At 36.3% G+C, this 24,743-nt stretch overlaps 2 protein-coding genes across 3 annotated transcripts; both read right to left on the bottom strand.

Moving 5' to 3' along the window:
* Positions 1-236: 236 nt before the first annotated feature.
* ahcyl2a (adenosylhomocysteinase like 2a) lies at positions 237-11,876 on the bottom strand. Of its 2 annotated transcripts, XM_017473803.3 has the most exons (17): positions 11,486-11,873; positions 9,361-9,457; positions 9,042-9,170; positions 8,818-8,918; positions 8,420-8,522; positions 5,763-5,857; positions 5,037-5,143; positions 4,822-4,938; positions 4,563-4,626; positions 4,366-4,454; positions 3,704-3,774; positions 3,473-3,567; positions 1,712-1,810; positions 1,531-1,599; positions 1,308-1,386; positions 1,106-1,226; positions 237-489 (listed from the first exon to the last, which is right to left on the bottom strand). In XM_017473803.3, exons 1-17 carry the CDS (start codon positions 11,774-11,776, stop codon positions 483-485), a joined length of 1,734 nt encoding a protein of 577 aa, XP_017329292.1. In that variant the 5' UTR covers positions 11,777-11,873; the 3' UTR covers positions 237-482. The 2 variants fall into 2 exon arrangements, with proteins under 2 accessions (XP_017329292.1, XP_017329293.1); XM_017473804.3 differs by lacking the exon at positions 237-489 and having other exon boundaries at positions 1,102-1,226; positions 11,486-11,876.
* A 2,041-nt stretch (positions 11,877-13,917) lies between these two features.
* znf277 (zinc finger protein 277) lies at positions 13,918-24,672 on the bottom strand. The gene is made up of 12 exons (XM_017473805.3): positions 24,595-24,672; positions 22,857-23,067; positions 21,881-21,969; positions 21,184-21,266; positions 20,135-20,226; positions 18,685-18,795; positions 18,347-18,479; positions 18,148-18,215; positions 17,923-18,019; positions 16,496-16,538; positions 16,232-16,406; positions 13,918-15,972 (listed from the first exon to the last, which is right to left on the bottom strand). The coding sequence occupies exons 1-12, from the start codon at positions 24,626-24,628 to the stop codon at positions 15,786-15,788; spliced, it is 1,323 nt and encodes a 440-aa protein (XP_017329294.1). The 5' UTR covers positions 24,629-24,672; the 3' UTR covers positions 13,918-15,785.
* Between the last annotated feature and the right edge of the window lie 71 nt (positions 24,673-24,743).

Here is a 24,743-nt window from a genome sequence, read left to right as displayed (position 1 = left end):
GCTGTCCGTCATCATTTTTGTAGCAAAGGAAAATATTAATTTAAAAAAACAATTAAGGGATAAACCTAGTGATGACCATTTTGCGACTTGATCTTCTGTTCAGAAGGACTTATTCTACATGAACGCAAACCTGTGATTATGAGTTCCGTCCCTGAACAAGACCAGAAATGGTCTTGGGTGTGGCCTCAAGCATTCAAGCATTCAAGTGTTAGAAAGAAAAACAGTACACATGTCAGCACTATTGAAAGAAGTTTTATAGAAGACCCTGTTACAATTGAAAAACACGCAAGTATTTTAAACATTGTAGTGAGTTGAAATTTGTAATATTCAACCTTAGGCAAAACTTTTAGGATATTTATGTAAGCACACACAGATATAAATGTGGTCAGAATGTACATTAGTTCCAGTTTGATGTTGCTAACAAAATGAATCATCCCCTGAGGCTTGTCTCCATGTTGGTGTGTGCTGACCCTCTTTATAGCTTAGTACCTGCAAAAGTAATTAGCATTGGAGAATGATAACAGAAATGCAAAATTTACATAATCTGTGATCTAACACAGCAGTGTCAACAATCTTAAAGTCCCTGTGAAGTGCCTTTAAACACTTAGAATTATTTGATGTGTTGGCGTAATTTCCACTGAAAGAGGAAAATATAGAGTGGCTCCTCCTTCTTTTAAAATAGCCAATAGGGTTTAGCTTATCTCAAAGGGAAACTTAAAACTGTGGGGGGTGGGACAATTCAGATTCTGGAGAGCATTTGATTGGACAGAAAATCTGATGAGAAGCCGAAGTGTAGAATGATGTCATCAAAATTGTTGTGCAGTGTTGTGGTAGAGAGAGACTGTACGTTTTGAATGCATATATCTTCTGTATGCGAATTCTGCATTGTTTTGGTGGACTCTAGCTTATAGATAACCTTAAGTGTAACATATTCATACTGAAAACTTTTTGATTTCATGGGGACTTTAAGGCTCTACAGCCAGACCAGAGCATTGCAGATAATCTTAGACATGACTGAACTAAAATATAAAAGTGGATAAAGATTCTATTATTTAAAAAACAAAACAAAACAAAAAAATCTTATTCAGTGTCATTTTATTCTTACCTGTAATAGCTTGGCTTAAAGGGGCCGTTCTTGTTCACACCTATGTACTTTGCTTGCTCATCTGTGAGTTCAGTTAGGTGTGTATCAAAGTTCTGGAGATGCAGAAGTGCTGCATACTCATCTGAAAGTGCAGAGCACATCACTGAGATCTTTTGCATAGTAAAACGTAAGGAAGGATAGGACTATTAATTGCTTGTCTTACCCATTTTCTTAGGAAATGAGTAAATGTCTTGTTTATAATGTCCCTCAGGTGCATTAAACAGCTCAATCAGTGCCAAAATCTAAAGAGACAGCAAAGATTTTATGTTTTTTTTTATTATTATTTTTATTTTTTTATTTTTTTACCAATTTTCTCTCAGTTCTTCAAAAATCTCGTCAACCTTTAGGACATTTAATGAACAATATTCTCAACCTGCACAACACACCTGAGTTGTTTCTGTAATGGACAACACAAAAACTGGCACAGCAGAGCAGCTCAGGTTAACCAGCCGACCCTTGAATCAGATAACCATATAGTCACACCGACATTTTCAGTTGTAAACATAAAATGTCTTGCTCATTTCATTTCATAGAAAAGTCGAGTCTTATTAGACAGTGTACTCTCACCTCTGCCAGGAGCACTATGGTTTTGCCATTTGGCCAGACGATATGATCCAAATGTGTTCTTACATGCTGCCAAGTCAGCTCTGGTGTCATCAGACTGGCCTGAGAATAGAGCTCATATTCAGGCAATCGGCTCAGCTATGATCAGCTCCATACACAGCATAACCTAATGTGGTGCTAATGTCACTGAATTTAAGGCTCAATATATATATTTTTTTTTCAAATTTAGTTTTTCAAATGTATTTTACCAAAATTTTATGAAAATTATTTTCTTTACAGTGGATATATAAAGACTTCACACCTTTGTATAAAAACGTTTGAAACGTCAGATCTTTTTCCACTTTTCATATGATATACCAACCAACAAAATTTAAGTGAAAAAGGTAGAATTGTTTTAGGGGGAAAAAACAAAAAAGTTACAATAACCTGGTTGCAAAAGTGTGCACACCCCTTAACTAAGCTTTTGTTAAAGCACATTTTGATTGTAATACATCACTCATTCTTTTTGGGTAAGAGTCTGCCAACTTAGCATGTCCTGGATTTAGATCTGGGCTCTGACTGGACCATTCCAAAACATTGAACTTCTTCTTCTGTAGCTGTTCCTTTGTTCACTTGGATTTGTGCTTTGAGTCGTTATCATGCTAGGAAGTGAAATTTTTCAGCTGTCTGACAGAGGCTGAAAAGAAGCAGCTGTGGGTATGGTGTACTTTTGGTGATAAGCTGTCTTGATTTTGTGCCAAGAATATCTCTTAGAATTATGCTTAAAATGTTTACCTTGGTCTCACCAGACAATAATATATTTTGCCATATGGTTTGGGTTGAATTAGATGGACTTGTATTTTTTTCCCATGACAAAGAGTTTACCTCTACCCCAGCCACCCTACCCCATAGTAGATTGTTGTCACATGCAGGGAGCCTCAATTTTGTAAGGAAGTCCTGTTCTTGGTAATGTCACTATGGTGCCCCATTTTCTCCACTTGTTGTTGATGGCCTTCATGTTGTTCCATTGTACAGCTAATGTTTTGGAAATTTTTTGCACCCCTCACCTGATTGATACTTTTAACAATGAGATCCCATACATGCTTTGTTAGCTCCTTGCGGACCATGGAGTCAGATAAAACCAAGAAGATGTCAAGAAAATCCTACAGAAACAGTTGATTGTTATTTGGTGTTAATCAAAATCAGCTCACCGATGACGGGTGTCTGATAATTACTTTTGAATACAAGTTTGAATGTGATTGGTTAATTCTGAGCACAGTCACAAGCCCAATAAAGGTGTGCACACTTGTGCAACCAGGTTATTGTAAGTTCCCCCAAAATTTGTTTTTCACTTGAATTTTGTTGGTTATTTTATAACATTAAATGTGGAAAAATCATTTGCTTACATCACAGAAACCTTCCATTTTAACAAGGGTGTATATACACTTTATATCCACTGTAAGGATGAAGTTGAGTGAGTAGATAGTTTAACAAATGTGGCAGTAAATTCAGTCAGTGTTCTTAAAGATGCCTAAAACCTTCCTAACTACTTATATCATTTCCTCACACTGTGTCAATGTATGTATGTATGTATGTATGTATATATATATATATATATATATATATATATATATATATATATACACACACACACACATACATAAAACGTGTATATTAATCTCAGAAAAGGACATGGCGGAGTTTGGCATCACAACAAGTTCTCACTGAGCTAACACAAAATGTCAAACACATCCCAGTTTGTACAAGCTCCACCGCTGGTCTTACCACATCAATCTCAGTATTGGAGTGGCCCATGTTGCAAACAATACAGCCATGCTTCATCTGATCCATGTGCTCTCGCATAACAACATTTTTATTTCCTGGAAATGCAAACATCGCAATACAGCTGGTGCTCAGACAACATATTAGAAAATGTGCTACTGGATGAACCACTGGATATTCAGTATTTCAAAAAAAGTACAGTTGTCAAAATGTATTCAAATTACAGAAAGTTACCGGTGCAGGTGATAACAATGTCCACCACTCTGATGACCTCCTTCAGTTTGACCAGTTGAAAACCATCCATGCTATATAAGAAAAGCAGAGATAGGATTAGTGTTGAATAAATACAATACAATTTTTGCACACGTAAAATCCCTTAGTCATCCATTACCATAAGGAAAATACTATTAAGAGATACTATTAGAAATACAATTAAGTACAATTTGCATTCAATATTTTAAAAAAAAGAAAGAAGTTTTTTCCTGAATTGGTGTATTTCTGACCAATCAATGAAAAAGTTTTACGGATACGTTTTCAGTCCTACACACCACCCCTTCAAACCCCTCAGCCGTTTGGTTATGCACATTCTGAAACCAAATCAAACCAAATGGCAAATGAACCAAAAGTATCAACTTTTGACTAAGCGTAGTAAAAACTGCAGTACTTTCCAGTAACTGTAGTAATACTCCAGTATTGTGTTTTTAAAAATGTGGTGTTATGAGCAATGAGCAACCCACAGTATAACCCTAAACTCATTAAATATGTGATTTCATATATTAATTTCAGCTCTTTTTCATTAAGGCTATCAAAAATTTGTAGTTAAGGATAACACATGGCAGAGCGACTACATATCAGTCCATCGCTCAAATCTGACATTATTAGTTGTTGTGTATTACCAGGCCTGTAGTGCACAAACAGGGTCAATCTCTGTCACATATACAACTGCTTTCATCCCTTTCAGAGCAGCACAGCAGCCTTTTCCCACCTACACACACACACACACACACACACACAATGGGGAATGGGTACAGAAGAAGAAATGCTCATTATTTTATTCAGGATGTGGAATGTAATGCTACTGTGGATGTTTTACCTCTCCATATCCACAGATAACCACCTGCTTCCCACCAAAATGAAGAGCAGTGGTCCTCTTCAAACTGAGAAACGTGCAGTGGAAAATAGAATATGATCAATTAAAATATTAGATAACATTATACATATAACATATGTGTGAAGTGGGAGGGCACATGGAAGACAGAATAAACAGAGGACAGATGGTTCTTGAGCCTGCATGCTCTGCATCCTTTCCATTGTGAATTTCATGCCCGACTCTCTCACAACTCAAATCATACCCATGCAGTATCGATTCCTTGCAGCAATAAAAGTTGTCAAACTTTTGCTTCATCACTGACTCATTGGTGTTCATTGCCGGGCAACAAAGCTCCCCAGTCTTATACATTTCATATAGTCTGAAAGGAAAACAAAAAAAATTACTTGAGGCCGCTTGGAAACTAAATCACAGCGAAGCTCTTCAGACCTTTGAAATGCAAATGTGTGTAGAAGATACCTGTGAACACCAATGACACTTTCTTCAACAATCCCCTTGATGCTCTGGAAGAGCTGCGGGTATTTCTTATAGATCCAGTACGTCATGTCTCCTCCATCATCAAGAATCTGAAAGAAAATAACAGGCCTTCCTGAGAGCAACTCACAAAATCCAACTTCACCATTTGTCAAGGTCACTGATTAAGAAATAAATAAATAAAAGTTTAAAGTTTAACATTTAACTGGCTTTTATTATTTGCCTTACTTTTACTAGCACATTACTTTTATCTAATTTTAAATATTGTATATTTATATTATGTAATAATTACATGATTACATTTATTTTATGGTATATACTATTTTGTAGTATATATATAACATGGAGTTATTTTTTTTCTGCCTTGAATTGATATTATTTGCCTATTTTAGTTGATACTATCTGTGTTGATTTTACACTGTAGAGCACTTGGAGCTGCATATTAATTCATGATGATAATAATAATAATAATAATAATAATAATAATAATAAAAATTAATGAATTCATTAATTAAAATTATGTTTATGTTTGGATTTGTTACAGTAACATTATATCATTAACATAAATTTTATTGGGAAAGATTCATATAAGCAAAGTAGTGAAACATCAGCAAATTGTCATCTTTTGTTTTTAACTAAAATTATACAGACTATCTTGGTACTCTTTCTAAAAAAAAAAAGAAAAAAAAAAAAAAAGGATGAATTCTTTACCATGTTTGGTTCCCAGTCTTCCACATTAATACAACTGTCTATACACCAGAAGTAATCATCCTCAGACTCCCTTTTCCATGCGAACACAGGGACACCTGCAAACACACACACACACACACACACACACACACACACACACACACACACACACACACACACACACACACACACACACACACACACACACACACACACACAAACAAACACATACAGTCTGGTTGTGTAAAATCCTTAATGGATCAATGAAGCACAACAAAGTGTTGGCCATATTTTCCACATTTATCATATTAGTGATACTGGAAAATGTTTTCTGTTAAAGTCAGGTCTGCACACAACACAAGTGCCATTGGTCCACCAGAAAGGGAATCATATATGCCCTGAAGTTATCCTGTGTAAACATATGGCTGAATGTATAGTTTCAAACCACCACAGTCAGGAACAGTGTCTCCAATTTTGCCATAAAGCTCCTGCTTCTGTGTCTAAAATAAGGGATGTAACCAGTGTCATTGCACCACTAGTGCAAATGTTCTCTTTATACTGAGTAATGTAATTCATATTACTTCATACTAATATACTGATCTGTGAATTTCCATTAAATCTATATTACTGTACTTTGTAGCGGCTACTCTCACTCTCTGGGATTATAATATAATACACTCAAAACTAATGAATGTATTACTGAATAGGAGAGCATGTAAATGGAGTAAATGGAGTAAATGAAATGTACGCCCTCAGTTTCACTGAGTCACCAACCCCTGCTTCCTTTTAAAACTACTCCTTGGTAGTTTGTAATGTCTATCCATAAACTTGCAGATTCACAATGCAAGCTTCAGAAATCCTAATCTTGGCACTCTGTGGTTTGGTCTTGAACCTGGCCATCATCCCTGCTGTATGGTATGGTCATATATTTACCAAACTTCCCTCTTCATCCACTAACATTAGTTTGGGACACTGCATCATGCTGGCATGTGTTGGGATGCCAAGAAAGTCCTGAGTGCTGACTGGCCACATTTATTAGAAATTACCAAAGCTACTAAGGCCAAAAGGCCAAGGACAGATGTGAAGCAAGAACCTCTAAGTCCACAAGTAACCAAGATGTATTTGTACAATAAAGGGACAGCATGGAGTGCAGTGTTCCAGAATTGGGAGGATGACTCATTTTGGAAACATTGCCTATCTTAACTACAAGTGAAGCCATTATTCCAAATAGTTCTAAGTGGATTATCTAGAACAAATCATTTAAGGTATACTTCACTTTGTTGAATTTGATTTGCTTTAATTAAGCAATTTTATCTCATATCTTAAATATGCTTTATTAATATTATTATGTTGCCTCTATACCTGTATATCTACATGTATTTCATGACTGCTCTAAATCGCCCTTAGTTGTGAATGAGTGTGTGGATGTGTTGTGTGAATGTGCATGGTGCCGAGCGATGGACTCGAGGTCCAATTCGTTTATGGATTCATGGATCCAATTCATGGTCTCACACCCTGTACTGGCTCCAGGATAGGCTCCAGATGAGTGAATAAAACTGTTCATGTATTACAGCATTTATATGCAAAATGTTAAACTAGTAGCTGTATGATGTAGTGTCATGGATTTCCCCTCAACAGCCCGTAGCGTGACAGCGCGCGCTTCCAGGATTTTATTGACAATGACTTTGTTTACTTTTGATGAACTTGCATCATGATCCTGTTTTGTCCTCACGGTTCTTAACAAGGACAGCTGAGACGTTTATGAATAACCAATAACTTAACAGGGGCGGAGACAGGACAGAAACCAAACCAAAACACACATGTCAAAAGTAAACAAAGTCAATGTCAGTGAAAACCTGGAAGCGTGTCCTGTCACACTATGGGCTGTTGAGGGGAAATCCATGACATGTAGCACATGATGATGATGATGATGATGATGATGATGAGGATGATGAGGATGATGATGATCATCATTATTATTATTATTATTTATTGTTATTATTATTTAATTATGATATTTCATCAGGAAAAAATGTGTATAACTTTGCATCAGCCATTATGTAAGAAATAAAACATGACAGGGTGTGCTGTTATAGGAAAATAATAAACGACGTGGTGTGATGCAGCCCCAAAGTTGCAATGCTGACATTTAAAAAAATGTATTAATGACTGACACATTATATATTTTACCCTTTTATAATTACATTTAATATTGTGGAATGTCAATGACATAAGTAAGTTCATTTTATCACTTATGTTATAATAGTTATAAACAGACATTCCCATACCAGCCTCTCTTTTTCTTTCTCTTGCTAGTCTGTTTGCTCTTGTCTTTATTTTTACTATAGTTGTTACTATAGAAACGATAACATATTAGAATGAGTGCAGTAATATAAACCTTGCAGCTGGAACTACTCTCTGAGTTTTGTTGATATAGAAAATTAACACCCTTTGACTAATCAGAATCGAGAATTCAACAGGTACACAAGAGATTAAGAGAACTCCAGTTATGAATGTGGATATATAAATTTACATTCATGTCACTGTCTTGCTTGAGAACATTTCGCAATAGAAAACTTAGCTTGTTGAAGATATTTAAATGAACATTTAAATGTACTGAAAGCTAACATACCTCAGTTGAGTTAGAAATGTAATAAAATGAATGATTTGGTTCTTACCGGCCTCTGCGAGAGCTGCGGCTACTTTATTCTGAATAGAGTAGATATTACAAGAAGCCCATCGACATTCAGCACCTAGCACAGACAGCGTCTCCATCAGGACCTGAGGAATGACTGCATATTACCGCTAAGAATATTTCTGGTGGAGAAAATCTGTAATAGATTCAATTCACGAGTCTGAAATTGTTTCCTAATTGATATATCATGCATTATGATTTGCATGTTCATAGTTTCATATTGTCTCTAGTGCATGGTATAAGATGGAGGAAGTTGATTATCTATCAATAATTTAATTCATGTTTTGCAAACACAAAACGAATCAACATTTTTGCACACTCTATCTGGGAAGTGAATCGGAACTTGACAACTTTGGGATAAGTACGTGAATGAACACTCACAGCCATGTGTACTGTGATATGGACACAGCCCACTATTTTAGCCCCTGCTAGTGGCTTCTCTTCTTGGCCTGCCTTTCTCAGCATCATCAGTGCTGGCATGTCTACCAAAGTTAAGCATATGAATTAGCATTATTTATCAGCACACCCACATATGGCACTTTTTCACTGCACGGCATGGCTCAACTCGACTCTGTTATAGGTTTGTTATAGAAACAACATAGTACCTTGCTCTGCTATTTCTATTTCTCTGCGACCAACCAAAGCCTGACTGATGTCCTTAACACAGAAATCCTTACTTCCTTTAGAGTTCTTCTGCTCTTTGTCTCGAGGAGAAGTCTCATCTTCAGAGCTCACTTGCGGTCAGTAGGAAATGAGAGAGAATTAACAAGACAATCTGAAGATTCATGATAATGAAATTTTGCTTATTGAATAACTATAGATAAGAAGAGAACTGAACCAAGATGAGCACCAACTAGTCATGTTGTTCTAGTATGACTTGTGTGTAATGCAATTTTCGACAGTGTAACAGGTTTTGCTTGGTACCTGAGCTGCGACCATCAGCAGAGGTCAGTGAGTTGGATACTGAGCAGTAGCCCATCTTGTTGAGTCTCATGTTGAACTGCTGAGGCTGCTCTGGGACCTGGATAGGTTAAGTGAGAAGACAAAGCCGTGTTGAGTTAATGACAATTCTGTTATGCTTAAAGAGCTAAATTAAATATCATTTTGTATTTATGTTTATACTACTATTACTACTACTACTACTACTACTACTATTACTATTACTACTAGTATTACTACTACTACTACTATTACTATTACTACTACTACTACTATTACTACTATTACTACTACTACTACTATTACTACTACTATTACTATTACTACTACTACTAATACTATTACTACTATCACTACTACTACTACTACTACTACTACTACTAATAATAATAATAATAAAAATAATAATAATATGTTGATGATGATGATAATGTCTTTTTTTTGTTAAGATCTGATTGAGATTTTGTTGTAATAAAAAAAAGTTGTCTTTTTGCAAAAAATAAATAAATGAAAAATCAGGAAGTACCTCGTGTTGTTCTGATATCCTTGAGAAGATGATATTAAAACATGTATATGGATTTTCCTGTTTATTTTATATATATTTTTATATTTAATATATATTTTATATATTTTTTCTGAAATATTTTTAGATTTTTAAAAAAAATAATAGTATCTTAAGGAAGTATCTTGCATATGTGCTTAAATTAGAGGTGATTTTGGAAATTAAAAATAAATGAAAAAAGATAGTTATATATATATATATATATATATATATATATATATATATATATATATATATATATATATATATATATATATATATATATATATAATGTATGGGTCCTGTCCTCAGTATGTTAGACAGTGTGGGTAGCGCTTCAGTATTCATTAAAACCCTGCTCTCATATTTTTGTGCTTTCAGTAAAGATAATATATCGTGTCTTGCTCAGGACATACCTGCATTTTTCACCCTGAATTAATCGGAAACTGTCATGTATACACTTACAACAGTGTACAACATGTACAACTCCTACAACATGTAACTATGTACAGTTCACTAACCTGTTTAACATGAAATATGGTCCTGTTTGAATGAATCCTTTTGAATCTACAGTGCGGTTACACCCGCATTCACTTTCTCAGCATATTTTATAGTCTTTGTTGTATTCAGAGACTCTGTAATGTCACTCCAGGACATTTTCAAAATCAACAATGCACCACTGTACCATTGTAGCAGATCCTCATTGCTGATACATAATGAAAAAGATTACTTTGCCATTTACAGTGTTGCATTTTCTAAAAGATCATCTCATTGACCTTGACTTCCTTGTTCTTTTGTACAGGTCAGCAATAATGTGGACCTAAATGGAATTTGGCTTATTGACAGCAGTTTTTAAACCTCTTACACTCAGAGGATATGTTCAGATTTATGTTCAACCCTTTCATAATGAATGACTTTCCAACTAGTTTCTATTAGTTATTAATTAACAGGAACTGAAAAGGTCCTTGAAGATAAATAAGTGAACAAGTAGCAAATAATAATCAGCGATTAAAAATAAGTATCAAAGTGTTTAGGACACTTTAAAAGTGGGGAAAGTGGTCATTTCATTTAAGAACTGAATCTAACTCGATGGCAAAGACTTTAAAGAAAAAAAAAAAAAAAGGTAGACAGGACCATTGGGATTGTCACTGGCTCACGCTAGACCAAACTTCAAATGTGACTATATTTAATCTTATTAGATGGTTACAAAACAATCTGCGCAATAATTAGGATTATATATGAAATGGATTCATTTGGAGTTTTATATAAAATGGACATAATTGGGATTATATGTCAATTTTGCTTGCTAATGACAAATTACATATCATTAGCATTTTATTATTATTATTTTTTACATATCATCGGCACATTCAGTAGCTTATGTTTATGACCTTGAGTGTATTGCTCTATCTGTAACTACCTTTTTTTTATTTTTTTTTTTAACAAATCTTTCAATTTAATTATGGTCCACAACATGATTTTAATTTCGAACACAGAGTCTAAATTCAGTTGGTGTACAGTCTCCAGTGTCCCTAAGTTTATTTGCAATCTAGCCCATCATCAACTCACTCTGTCTGTTCTTGGATCCTGACTGACAGTCCTGTCACTCAATGGAGATGATTCTTCGGTGCTGTGCAAGTTTCCCAAGCGACGAGCCTTTGCTGCCTCCAGCATCCGCAACAACTGAGTAGTGACCGAAGGTACAGAAACTGAATCACCATTAGCAGTCTTCTGACTAGCAAAGTACTCCATATTGACATCGCTATTCTCTATTCCATTATTGAGTGTGGTCACTGGAGCTGATGGTCCAAGTTGTGAGTTGTTCTCAGGTATGATGTCTACTTTACTGTCTTCAGACATGACTGTAAAGCACTTGGCAATTGCTAAATGAACACTGGTGTACTGTCTTCTTACTTTGTAGGACTATGGGATATACATAAACGCTACCTTCATGAAAAATACATGGATAAATAAGGGACATGTGAGTAAGTAAAGTGTAAAGGGTAAATGTATCATTGCATCTCCAAAACTGTGTGGTGAATTGACAGTAAATAAGAACAGTTCTGTTGAGACAATGGAGATGATGTATTTTTTTCTAAACAGAGGTGAGGTTGAGTGCTACATAGTTATTATGAAAACTGTAATTAACCAGAGTTATTTGGAAACATTGAATTGTCTAGTACTGTATATTGAGTTTACTTATTGATTTGGCTCTATGTGTCATTTCTTTCTTATATTATTCAAGTCAATTTTTGTACATTAGGTAATATTTCTTCTGGTTGTAGCCAAAATATTGACTATATTGAAAGGAAATATATTTAAAGCAAAATGTATATATTTAAAGCACTGTGGAAATATTAAATGTGGTTTATTTAGCTCAATATTGAGAACATGGAGTATACACTGAAGGGGAAATATATACACATTTAAGAAAGTACTAGCAACTTACAACGATTTTGATTTCAATCCTGAGCTTGGGTATATGTGGAGTTTCGCATGATCTCCAGGCATCCATAGGGGTTTCCTCACACTTCCCAAAAACATGCCAGTAGATTGTGTATGTACTGTGGATGTATGGTGCCCTATGATGGACCGGTGTCCGCATAAGTGTATATTCCCAGCTCACTTCCAGGATTCACGAGCTTCACCATGATGCTGGCCAGGATCAAGCATTTACTGAAGATGAAGTGGGGATTTCAATGAATGAATTCTACTGTTTAATAAATCCAAATAGTGTCCAGCTGCAGGTTTCTCTAGGAATCTTAAAGCCTCAGTAAATCCATGTGTGTGACCCTGGTGTAACCCCTAAATCTAACCTCACATAAAAAGCTCCAAAATGTAAAAATAAATGAATAAATATGTATTTTATCTATTACAGTTTAATGCAGTTGGATGAATTTAAGTTTTCTAGGTGAATGTACAACTGATTCATTCATTCATCTTCAGTAACCACAAGCTACACCAGTTTTAGCCAAGGCCTCATTTATAGAGTACACTTTAAACATGTGTACTATATAAATGTAGTTTACAAGAAATCTCAGTTTGATAAAATTCATCCTTTTTAAAAAAAAAAATATTTTGAAGTTATTAGGTCATGTCAACTGAAGAATGATGTAAACATTGAATTCAATAGGCTATTTGTATTTGGTATAAATATAGCCGTTCTGAACAATAAAAAACAAACAAAAACAATAACCTTACATTCAGCTGTTTGAAGGAGTTTCGTTTGCACAAAACTGCACTTGTGTTGGTGGCTATACAAAGCAAAGACATCACCTGAGGTTAAGAGCAGTACTTTTGCTTTTGTACCATTTTGTGTCTGAAATATTGCTGATGTATTGTTGATATGTGAAAATGCTAAAAAATGATTTTTAAGATTTGAAATAATAGTTGCAATAAAATTATAATATTCAAGCAAATCCCATTTTACCTGGTGTGCCTCCATTGGTGTTAATCTCAGTTTCAGAAGTTCGATACTTTAAATGTGTATGAATGCATATTGATGTATATTTATATGTATAAGGATTGGCTGTGTCTATTGCAGCAGCAGAGAGGACAGGAAGGTGCATGTACATCAGATCCATGTTCTCATGTTTCAATCTACTGGAGGACAGAGACATGATAACCTTGAGAACATTCACATTGTAGGGAAAATTAGCTGTTTAGGTTAAATTGTTGTAATCTCCACCATTACATGTAATGAAAATTAGCTATTTGAATTGAGCTATTGTATTCTCCACCAAATATGCAGGAGAGACTAGCAGGTCAGCTCGAAAGGGTAAATTTGGCTAATTTAGTATCAACTATTTGTCCAGCTACAAGTTGAATTTAGCCTATTCATTAATTATGCATTAGAGATTACCTCCGTGGCCACCGGGTCTGTATGTAAATTTGGGATTTGCATTTAAAGTCACATGTAAAAGATGTAAATATACAAATATCCCAAAGGTCACCCAATACATAACAAATCTGTATCACAAATGTAGACCACATACTTCACATTCTGTCTAATTACCTTTATTTACACTTGCAACAATTATGAAATTAGTTTTATTTTCAATAACAATGTAATAACTGTATACCGAGATCCAAACTTGATACAGTGGGTAAGTCATGTGAAGGAAAATGCACAGTATGAAGTAACTTTCTTAGTGGAAACTACAATGTTGTGAAAAAGTATTTGCCGATTTCTGCTGTTTTTGTGTTTTACTGTTCTTGTTATCTCTCATACTAAATAGTTTTAGATTTTCAAACGAAATACAACATAAAACAAAGGCAACCTGAGTAAACACACTATAGTTTGTTTTATTGAAGCAAAAAAGTTATCAAACACCTATCACCCATGTGAAAAACTAATTGCCCCCTTAAACTTAAAATCTGGTTATGCCTCCTTTACCAACAATAACTGCAACCAAACGCTTCTGATAACTGGAGATCGGTCTTTCACTTACTTCTAGGACTAGTACTTACTCGTAAGCTTTGGATCATTGTCTTGCTGCATAATCCAGTTGTGCTCGAGTTTCAACTTACAGACTGAAGACCAGACATTCTCCTTTAGGATTTTCTAGAAGAGAGCAGAATTCATGTTTCCCTCAATTATTGCGTTGCCCAGATCCAGCAGCAAAGCATCCCCACACCATCACACTTCCACCACCTTGCTTGACTGTAGGTATGATGTGGAATTCTGTTTGGTTTACACCAAATGTAACAGGACCGCTCTCTTCCAAATAGTTCCACTTTCATCAGTCTACAGAACATTCTCCCAAAAAGTTTGAGGATCATCAAGGTCTGTTTTGGAAAAACAGCCTTAATGTTCTTCTGGGTTAGCAATGGTTTTCACCTCACCACTCTTCCATGGATGCCAGATTTGCCCAGTGTCTTTCTGATAGTGGAGTCATAAACAGTGACCTGTATTGATGCAAGAGAGGCCTGCAGGTCCTCTGATGTTGTCCTTGGTTCTACTTCACTGAGTTTTTCCATTTGGAGATAATGGCTCTCACTGTAGGCTTTTGGTGTCCCAAAGCCTTTGAAATAGCTTTATAAACTTTCCCAGACTGATGTATTTCAATCACATTCTTCCTCATCATTTCTGGAATTTCTTTCAACTTTGGCATAGTGTGCTACAACCAAATTCATGCTGTTGAAAAAGTTCTATTTAAGTGTAGATTTGACTGAACAGGCTTTGCAGTAATCAGGACTGGTTGTGTCTAGTCCAGCTGAACCCCATTATGGATGCAGTTTCATAGATTTGGGGAATTAGTAACTGTTAAGTTAAAAACTGTATTGTGTGTTTACTCAGGTTGCCTTTGTTTTATCTTAGATTTTGTTTTAATTTCTGAAACAATTTAGCATGAGATATACACAAAAACAAACAAAAAACAGAAATCAGGATTGGGGCAAATACTTTTTCACAGCATTGTATGCAACTCAAAGGCATTTTAATCGAAGAGATTTAAAGAGAAAAATGAGTGTTTCCTTTGGAACCAGTTGAGTGTGTATGAGAAACTATACTTGCATGAATTTCCTTGATGCATGCTGATAATAATGCTGTGCTCCTGTCCTTGAAGCATCCCTGCAAAACTTTGTTTTCTGAAAAACCTGATTTTTTAAATAAATATAAATATATATATATATATATATATATATATATATATATATATATATATATATATATATATATATATGTGTGTGTGTGTGTGTGTGTGTGTGTGTGTGTAAAATCACTCTCTGATTCTCAGTTTACAGCAGCAGAAACAGAGTCTGCTATGTTTTTGTGCAGATATTTGCTGTTGTGAACGAGGCACCATACTCATGAAGTCAGCATTTCCAGTGCAAAAGAGCAGTAAAATCTATGCATGTTGGATGGATTTTAGTTGGTGCTGCCTACATTCTTGAGGAGTTTGTTCAGCACACTGCTCTGCTTTAAGGCCTTCAGGCTGGAGATGTCCTCGGCGAACACAGGGACGTCTGAGCTCCGTTCAGGTCCTTCACACTCACTATCGCTGTCAGACAGAGCCGTGAGGAGAGCGTCGTTCTCGTATGTTGGGAAATAGTACCTACAAACAAAGGGACGGACAGGAACTTAAATAAACTGTCAATCAAGAAAGCTTTTTAATCTCAGAATTAGGCAAGTGTTGATAATACAATGCATCTTATAATTGCACCCGACATTCTACGATAATTGTAGTTTTGTACATTACTCATCTTTGACCTGTGTCACTATTTTGCCCTTTATGTAGCGAATGTTGTGGTATGCTGTATAACTGATTATTAAATACAATATAATAAAGGGTGTTCAGTGGATTCTTTACTCACTGTGGTTGGTCCCAGTGTCTGCTGTCTGGAAGCTGCATCACATGACCGGCCTCATTCAGGTGCTGCACCACTTCCTCTTTGGTTTTGAACTTCCTCTGGCAGCCATGACAGCGGCACTGGTGGAGCTCACGGCGGATGAAGTTCACGAGTTTGACTTGCTGGTAAAACTTCAAGTCTGGACAGGAAACAGTATGACAAATGGGGAGCTGGATTTCCTGTGGCAATGCTCCACTTTAAATGTTGGAATGGCAAGACTGTACTTACTGAGGTCTGTTTTTAATTTATGGAGGTCAAATTGATGAGCTTCCTGTAACAAATAATTAAAAAAAAAAAAGTACATGCTGATATAAAATCAGAATGAAATTCTAAATGTCACAATCTTAAAATGGTAATTTCTGAATGGTGAACACATGTAGAGACAAGAGTCCAAGCAAAGCTTCACACCAAAAGATAAGTTATTCTTTATATCACATTGTACCACAGAGCAGTTGAGTTTTTGATTCCGATTGGTCACAAGGTGTTGATGAAGTTTCTATTACCAGCTGTAATGTTTAAATAAACGTGCTTGTTCTAATGAAGTAATCACTTCAATAGTAACGACATACACAGGAATATGTTGGATGCTAGAGCTCGAACAATTGATTGGTTCTGCCGATAAATCGGCCTGATAACCAATTGCTGGAACTATCGTAATCGGCATAAATCCACACCAATAGTTTTTCCAAGTTGCGTCTGTTGTGGGAGCGGCTGAGAAGGGTCCGAGAGCAGCCTCTAGAGGTGAAATAAAAACTATCACTGACAAATTTGGTTGTTATTTGAAGTGTTTTTTGATTCATTTTGGATGTCTCCATTTATTTATTTGGACTGCTACTTTTTTGGTTCAGTTTTTATTTACTTTAATATTTAGTAATAGTTTGTATATATTAATATTTATTTCATTTTTAAAAAGTACAAAAGTACAGTACATTTTCATGGTACAGTCAGTACTGTTTATTTTTCCCAATAAAGTTCAGCAATATGTTACTTGAGTTTTATGTTTTCATGCAGTATTGGTCCGCTTGATTAATCGGATATCGGCAGGTACTGCCCAACTTAGTTATTGGTATCTATAAAATCCACTATCGGTCTACCACTATTGGCCGCTCCACATAAACGACTTAAAAAATGTGTGTAACTTTGGATATGGTAAAGCTTTCTGTGAGGAGATTTTTTTAAATGTAGAATTTATGGATTGAGTCTTTGTTAGCTCTTTGTCACAATAAAGCTGTAACGTGAAAGTGTTTCTTGATAAACTGCATTTTTTGTGTCTTATTAAATTCAAGATGCAGATGTTCAAAATATAGCTGTCATATGTAAGTGAACAGGAATGATCTTCCACATTGTGAAGCATAACCATGAACAGTATTTATATAAAAAATAAACAAATAAAGTATTTCAAGTCATTCTTTAATTAATTTCTAAAAAAATTATATAGCAAGAATAAAATAATTCAGGACCTGATGTTATAGAAAATAATCAACAGCAGTGAGGTAATGGCCTGATGAAAATTGATTATTTTCTTATAACAGTCACCCTGTTGTTTTATGCCTTACAAAGCATACAGAATATTAATGGCACTTCTTCTTAAACATTCTCAAGCAATATCAAATTAATAATGCATCATAATACTGAGTGGGACTATTAATAGCAACCTGCATGTGGGTGTAGATCTTGTCCATAGTTTCCTCCTGCTGCTCACAGAACAGACACACAGCACACACTGGGTGAGCCTGCCAATCGGACCAGTCACTGTACACACAACACAGCAACACCGAAATCTCACAAATGTAGCAGCTGACCTTATAATGTACTCTATGGGCAGGGAATTCAAACATGGTCATGCTTTCTATGGTAGAAAGTCTAAATCTGGCTCTTACTCATCTTCATCCTCCAGCAGCTCCCTGTCATCCTCAGACTGTACCTCCTCCCAGGTCTTCCCCAGCTCCTATACATGTTACCAAAAAAAGGTCACGTTACACTTCAGCTTTCTCTCTTAAACTTCTGTATCAGCAATATCTCTGCTTCAATAATTAAAAAAAAAACTGGAAACGAATATTCGTGACCTGAAAAACATACCAAGTAATTGATGACGTAGAAGCGATCATAGTCGTGATTGCTGGCGTTGATGCGTCTGTGTTGCTTCTTTCTCATGTGATCTTTCAAGGTCGTCTTGTCTCGAAAGATTTTCTCACAGTACAGACATTGCATACTGTCAAAATATGTAAAGAATAAAGATAAGAAGATGTACTATGTTTCATTATACTGTATACAGAAGCTGCACGTCGGATGTGTTGCAACTCCATGCAGCCACCAAGAGGGGGCGCTCTACTCAAGGCTTCATCCTTTCTGTTCTATAAGATCTCCAGTATCTTAGTAGTAATCTGTGGTTGTGTGTGCAGCAGCTGCAGGATTACTTGTCCAGTTTCCTCTCCAGTGTATCAAGGAACTGTGTGCAGTAGACGATGTTGTCGGGCAGGCCGATGCTGAACGAGTGCTCTCTGGCCATGTGGTTAAGCAGCACAGACCTAGGAAAGGATGAGGAGCACAATCAGAGCATGAAGAGAGGAGAAACATACACCATGTCTATTTGTCACTAATCAGTGATATACACCTATCAGCCATAACAGGTGACCTGAATAACTCGTTACAATGGCAAAGTCAAGGGGTGGGATATATTAGGCAGCAAGTGAACAGTCAGTTCTCGAAGTTGATGTGTTGAGCGACTTTGACAAGGGCCAAATTGTGATGGCTAGGCGACTGAGTCAGAGCATCTCCAAAACGGCAGGTCTTGTGGGGTGTTCCCGGTATACAGTGGTTAGTACCTACCAAACGTTGTCAATGGAAGGACAACCAGTGAACTGGGTGACAGTGTCAGGGGCGCCTAAAACTCAATGATGCATGTGGGGAGCAAATGCTAGCCCATCTGGTCCGATCCCACAGAAGAGCTACTGCAGCACAAACTGTTGAAAAAGTTAATGCTGGCTATGATAGAAAGGTGTCAGAACACAATGCATCACAGCTTGCTGTGTATGGGACTGAATATGAATACTTTCACACTTACCACCTACCTAAACATTACTGCAGGCCAAGTACACTCCTTTACCGCAGTGGTATTTCCTAATGGAAGTGGCATCTTTCAGCAGGATAATGCTCCCTGCCACACTGCAAAAATTGTTCAGGAATAGTTTGAGGAATATGACAGAGTTCAAGGTGTTGACTTGGACTCCAAATTCCCAAGATCTCAATCCGATCGAGCAGTTGTGAGATGTGCTAGTCAAACAAATCCAATCCATGGTGGCCCCACCTCACAATTTACAGGACTTAAAGGATCAGCTGCTATCAGCTGTCGGTGCCAGATACGAGTCCATGCCTCGACAGGTCAGAGCTGTTTTGGTGGCACAAGGGGGACCTGCACAATATTAGGCAGGTGGTTTTAATGTTATGGCTGATTGGTGTATAAATTAGTATGAAAAATTAATGTTACGATAACACAATCCTACTGATCTCTGCTTTAAACATTGCATTTTAATGAGGTGAATATTAAATGATGTAACACTGCAATGGGAGAGTAAATATTACATTCTAAATGATACAGTTAAAAGAGTCTAGAATTTTTTTTATATAACAAACTTATTTAGAGGATAGCTCTAGGCCTCAGTCATTTATCAAAACTAATTTCTTTCATTTTTTTTTACCTGCTAGGTGTGCTCAAAAAGGACAAATTGTTTTTTTAAAAATTTTTTTTATTTTTTTTTATAAACAATAGCATATTGCTGATACACCTGGAAATGAGAACATCATCAATGTGTTTATTTGTCAGGAATAAGAAAACTGTGCGTGTGTGTGATTACCGGCAGCTCTTACCTGTTTCCGGTAAATTCTTCATTGCAGAAAATGCAGCTCCGCTGAAAGCTGGTATCGTCTCTTTCCTTTTGCTGCTGTTCAAGAACCTCCTCCTGCTCGACACACAGCAAAAACTCCTCAATAATTAAACACACAATTATTAAACACACAAACAATTAAAACAAAACAAGTTTTATTTATAAAGGTACTTTTTAAAGAAAGTCATTTTATTTCTGACGCATAGATATAATCATACAATATGTCCCATCCAATTCCACAAATCCATACATGGTGACCACCGTTTTCTGCGTAATGTGTAATCAACACGTCAGAATAAATCTGCATAATGAAGCATGAGCGTGTGAAATTCTCTCTGCGTACTGCAGTGAACATCTGAGGAAGGTCGCAGCAGTTCGTTCAGCAGTGGCTTGCTACGATGCGGCACGGGCTGCTGTGGTGATGGCTATACACGGTTGCCTAGCAACGGCGATAGCAGATTTTGCCAGAGATGTGTGTGCGAGATGATGATGTTGACTCATTATAACCCACAGAAACAATGCGAGAGGGAGCTCAGGTTTCTCAGTGTGTTACTAATCACTTTCATATGATTTCCAAGAAATAGCAGGTTTACGCAGTTCATAGCATGCTGGAATTGTGGTTATTTTTTTCCCCCCACCCGCTCACGGTTTACTTTTACTCGAAATGTTTGTACTAATTAATGCATAGAGACAAATATTTAGGTTTGTGCAGTTAAAATGTTTTTCAGGAACTACAGTATGTGATCAATTATGTTTTATAGGAAAATCCAATTCATGTTCCTACTTCGGGACAGTAATAGCTGGCTTTGCCAATATGGGTTAAATAACACGTGAAAATAAACCCAAACCAGAAACCATTAGCCCAAACCATAAATAAATGCCCCCATAATAAAACAGAACCATTGCCATCGCCCCCCACTTCCCCACCTATTTGTCAGCAGTCTTATATTAAACTATAAAGCAGTATAATTTCTGAGCAGTGGTTTGTGTAATTTCTTTGGGCCAGGAGGTGAAAGATTAATAAACACACACCAATCGTTTCTGCTGGAGCTCCTCTCGAAGGATGCGGTCCTCTGGCAGAACGTCACACAGGAGGAAGTAGTACTCCTGCAGCTCTGAGACACAAACAGTTCCAGAACTGGTTAGAAATGTGCTGGTTAGAAACTGACAACATGCATGTGCTTTAGATTTTGAAGCACAGGTCTGCTTCTTATTAAAGAGTTTAAGGTGCTAATATGATGCAGCTTATTTAATTTGACTTCCAGAATTATTGGCACCTTTCATAATAAATTAGCAAAAATGAGTGTGTAATAAATAAACTATTTTCCACACTATAAAATATTTGTCTTCTTCTAACACAAAAAAACCATACTTTTTTTTAAATAATAGTGTTTTCTCAACATAAAAAAAGAAAAAAAGAAAGGTGGCAAAATTGTTGACATCTATTAGTAATATTTCCAATAAACACTCAATTTGTCATTCTTGGAAAACATTGATCATTTGCTCTCATTCCTCAGGAACTCGGTTATCTTTAACCATGTCCTGTATCCCTGAGGTATAAATATGAGGTTGCACACACGCAAAATCCCCTTGTCAAAAACATTCAAAACAAATGAGACTAATGGAGAGAGGAAAAAAGAGTAAAAAATTTTTAAATCAACATTTAAACACCACATTCGTAACACCAAGCTGTCTGGAAGCTTTAAGAGAAAGAAGCCCTCTGGCTTACCGGCAGGTCCTTCAGAGTTGGTCTTGATGACGCTGCAAAAGTCTGTGATGGGCTGCTCTGTAAACCTTTTCTTCCAGTAAAGCATGTACCTGCAACAGCGCAGCAACATTTTTCATTACGGCTCTGAATCAAATATTTAGATTCTTTAATTCCCCGGAGCCACTGGTGGGTCCAGATTTACTTTATTCCTTACTCTCATATCTACATACATTTCCTACCAGCAGTTATTGAATAATTCAAAATAGTTATTAAGAATATGCTCTAATTTGAAGCTTATTCAAGTTAATGTGCAGCCTCAGCCATAATAATACCATTAAACATTAAGTACACTTCCTCTGTCAAAAGTTTGTGCACACACACATCATTAAAGGAATGTTTTTCATAATCTAACTGTTAAGACTCCAGACCTGAAGAGCCACAGTACTACAGAGGATTATTTTTTCCCTCTTCTTATGCATTTAAAAATAATAATAATAATAATAATAATTTATTGGTATAAACCTGGCACATTAATATAGAATTCAATCGTTGTGTTACAATTACAGATGTGAATATATCAATGATTTTACAATAGCTTCACATGTGGCTTAGTAACACTACAAAATGTGGTAAAGTTCAAGGGGGTGAATATTTATGAAAACACTGTAAATATATGTAAGTTTTGGTTTGGGTTATAAAAGCATGTCATTTCCTATTTTTTTTTTCATACCCTAAAATGTGAAATAATGAGACTGTGTACAACATTTGAGTTCCACTGTAAAGCCGGTCACGTGATCACTCTTCATTATTCAGTCACAAAGTTATAAAATACACGGCTGAGAAAGAATGACTTTAGAGTTCCATCTCCTGGTCATCGTTCATAAAATTCCCTGAAATATTCATACCCATACCCTGTGACACTTTCCACTTTAACATTATGATTCATTTGGAAAACCGGACCAAAGGCCGATTCACAGAATTGTTTAACTCATCGTACATTGGGAAATCAGCGATGAGTTTGATGTCAGCGATGACCAGCTTGTGCTCCAGCAGCAGGTGTTTCAGGAGCTGGTCTTTATCCGAGAGAGGAGCTGTGTGTGAGCACAGGACACAGCACACCAGGCAGCCTTGGTCCGTTGAGGAGACATTAATGCAAGCAGTCAGCTGCTCAGGAAAGCACAGCGGCTCCAGAATACAATCCTGCCCACCTGAAGAGAAGACAGGGCGAGTAGTGCACGTCAGCACAGGTTACTCACTATTACAGTCCTTCAAATTTAAGATGGCATGTTACAGTGAAAAGAAGGTGCAAACAAAGAATTTTATATGACCATTTTTTAGTAATGTACACAGAAGGCAAAATGAAATACAAAGCTATCAAAAAAAAACATTCAAACGTATTCGAAAGGGCAAAGTTAAAGTTTAACGTGCATTCATGAAAAAAGATTTGTAGGCTAATTACGTCTTCAGAACCTTGCAGTATTTATTAGTTTGCTGCTAAACAGCAATTTAAGCTTAAAACAGTTATTTAAGCTGCAATATGATAGAGCTAAACTTTCATCAATTGCAGGTCTGTAGTCAAACTCATCTGGCTGAAGCAGTTGTCATTAGATTCTGCATCTGTTTTTCAGTCAGACAACGTCTGAGTGGGGGTTTTCATGTTAGGCATAAATTTTCCAGTTAGCATAACTGGATGAACCAACAGACCAATCTCGTTTCACAGCATCTCAAATGTTGTTTTTGTCATGCTGAAACGCCTGAGCCGAAGTCTGTCATCGAAATGATTTGGTATAATTACCTCCCAGAACTGTCTGACACAATTCTGTTCCAAAATATCAGGCACCCGCCGCCAATCACAAGAGAACATGAGGTTTGTGATAGCATTTCGTCTGCACGCTCTGAAGCGCAAGTCATTTATTATATTGGAAAAAAGAGCCACAGTGGCTTCCCCGGTTGCAACAACTTCCATTTGTGTACTGATATTTTGCACCAGTTTCCCAGGAAGTGACATTTTTGTTCTCTTGAACACATGGGATGGAAACTTTATTCACAAAGGTTTTATACGATATTCCAATTTTTCGCAAATTGGATGGAAAGATAGCTAGTGAAATGGGTTGCGGGGAAAAATGGAGCCCAAATAGATATCGAATCTTGGCTCGACTGTCACCAGTAGGCTTCATGAATCTACAACCTGAGCTAGAAAGAAATCAACCCCAGCATTGCTTCTTCATACCATTCAGTGTGTTCTGTCTAATGAAGATCGGTGGTGCCGCTGCAACAAGTTACAGAAACGTTCAAACAAATCTGCCTTAAACATTTTTAAGACGTTTGTTGATAATAATAATTTAAAAAAGAATCCCAAAATTTATGTTTTTAGCTGTGAAAGACAGGGGTTTAGCTGTGCTGTTAATGTCACAATCTCTTGCATACTAGTAAATAATAAGATAGAATAAGAAGTCGAAATTAATATCGATACTAGTGACTGTATATATGATTAAGAGCATACGTATATGTAATATGAAACGCATATAATATATAAATATCAACAAAGTCTGTGAGAAGAAATGTATTATGGTCCTATTTAAATATAGTTTAGTACAGTAGTAAAGAAAACTAAGCTGCGACAATTCAGTTACAATAAATACAACTAATTCTACAAAACAATCGTTTAAAAAAGCGACAGAACATGTATTTTTTCACGAGTGTCATTAATAAACATACAACAGCATGCTCTCTACCTGTTAGCTCAGTACTCGCCTTCCCATCCGCCATCTTGAAGCAACACAGTCACGTGACGCCTCTAAGCGCGTCTTAACCCGTCAGGTTTATGGGACTTGTAGTCTTTCATGTGCCTTTTGCCCCTTCAGGGACTCAGTGTCCCATGATG

The sequence above is a fragment of the Ictalurus punctatus genome, chromosome 8, assembly GCF_001660625.3.
Source record: "Ictalurus punctatus breed USDA103 chromosome 8, Coco_2.0, whole genome shotgun sequence".
Taxonomy (NCBI): Eukaryota; Metazoa; Chordata; class Actinopteri; order Siluriformes; family Ictaluridae; genus Ictalurus; species Ictalurus punctatus.
The sequence above is the reverse complement of the archived record's forward strand: the minus strand, read 5'-3'. Positions and strand labels throughout refer to the sequence as shown.

What these genes read in the sequence shown, in the direction of transcription:
- ahcyl2a (XM_017473803.3), bottom strand. Translation starts at nt 11,776, where the DNA reads ATGTCTGAAGACAGTAAAGTAGACATCATACCTGAGAACAACTCACAA. An exon ending in CGCAGCTCTCGCAGAGGCCG is followed by an intron (nt 5,858 to 8,419) that starts GTAAGAACCAAA and finishes GTGTGTTTGCAG; the next exon opens with GTGTCCCTGTGTTCGCATGG. An exon ending in AAGGAATCGATACTGCATGG is followed by an intron (nt 4,627 to 4,821) that starts GTATGATTTGAG and finishes CACGTTTCTCAG; the next exon opens with TTTGAAGAGGACCACTGCTC.
- znf277 (XM_017473805.3), bottom strand. Translation starts at nt 24,628, where the DNA reads ATGGCGGATGGGAAGGCGAGTACTGAGCTAACAG. An exon ending in CTCATCGCTGATTTCCCAAT is followed by an intron (nt 21,970 to 22,856) that starts GTACGATGAGTT and finishes GCGCTGTTGCAG; the next exon opens with GTACATGCTTTACTGGAAGA. An exon ending in AGATCTACACCCACATGCAG is followed by an intron (nt 16,539 to 17,922) that starts GTTGCTATTAAT and finishes TATTTGTTACAG; the next exon opens with GAAGCTCATCAATTTGACCT.